The sequence below is a fragment of the Entamoeba invadens genome (assembly GCF_000330505.1).
Source record: "Entamoeba invadens IP1 unplaced genomic scaffold scaff_1105074725209, whole genome shotgun sequence".
Taxonomy (NCBI): Eukaryota; Evosea; order Mastigamoebida; family Endamoebidae; genus Entamoeba; species Entamoeba invadens.
The window spans coordinates 4884-5794 of NW_004443728.1; the positions used below are offsets into that span (position 1 = coordinate 4884).

The 911-nt window shown below is 28.3% G+C and overlaps 1 protein-coding gene across 1 annotated transcript; it reads right to left on the reverse strand.

Annotated features, from left to right (window-relative positions):
• Window positions 1-23: 23 nt before the first annotated feature.
• On the reverse strand, window positions 24-663 carry EIN_208160 (hypothetical protein; the record flags this gene model as incomplete). The annotated part of the gene is made up of 2 exons (XM_004261217.1): window positions 24-345; window positions 440-663. Coding segments are annotated over 2 exons (546 nt in total), but the record flags the coding sequence as incomplete, so codon positions are not given.
• Between the last annotated feature and the right edge of the window lie 248 nt (window positions 664-911).

The following is a 911-nucleotide window of genomic DNA, read 5'->3' on the forward strand; positions in this document are numbered from 1 at the left end:
TTTTTGATAAATACGTTTCTAACAATTGAAAATTTTTTAAAAGCGCATTTACGAAAAGCATCATGTCCTATTAAAGTGGCGTTTGTTACAAAGTTTACATTAGAAAAAACACCCATTGAAACACGACCGTGGAATATACTCAAGCAAATCCGGCAAAAATATTTTTTTAAATCTATACAACCATAAAATGCGCCATTTCCAAAGTGTGTAAGATGTGGTGGTGGTACATTTTCTGTTATGTTTAAGCACTTAGAAAATGCGTTTTGAACAATTTCTATAATTGGAAATGTTATTAAATTTTTCTTACACATTTCAAATGCATTGTCTCCAATTTCCCTCACAAGTCTGATAGTTTAGTGTTAAAATAATTTTTATCTTTTTTTGTATAAACAAAAAATGAACAGACATTACATTATTAATTTCCATTAAACATTCTTACGCAAGTTTTGGATAATTAAATAGCGATTTTTGAGTGTTCAGTTGCATATCAAATGGAGAGAACGTTTGTTGAGTTTGATTGTACTTGAAAAGTTTCTTTGTTTTTGGAGTGATTTGGATTGGATTCATTTGAATGAGGCCAAATACATTCTCATACTTTTTGCGCACTAAAACAATGTTTATAAAGTCGTTATATTTCTTCAAATACGTCAAAATTATTTGCATAGAAAAAAAACGTCAATGAGCTTTGACATGTGTTGTTGATGTTTCTTGAGTTTTATCCAATTAAGAAATAAATATATATTTTCATGTTTGTATTCGACTTTACTGATGTTTCAAAATGGTAAATGTTTAAGCATTTGCCACTCTATCAACTTCATCAATTGGAACTAATATTTTATATTTCGTAATCACTTTTGTTTCCACACATCATAATTGGATTGTATGTTTCATATCATTCAAATTTCCCATTT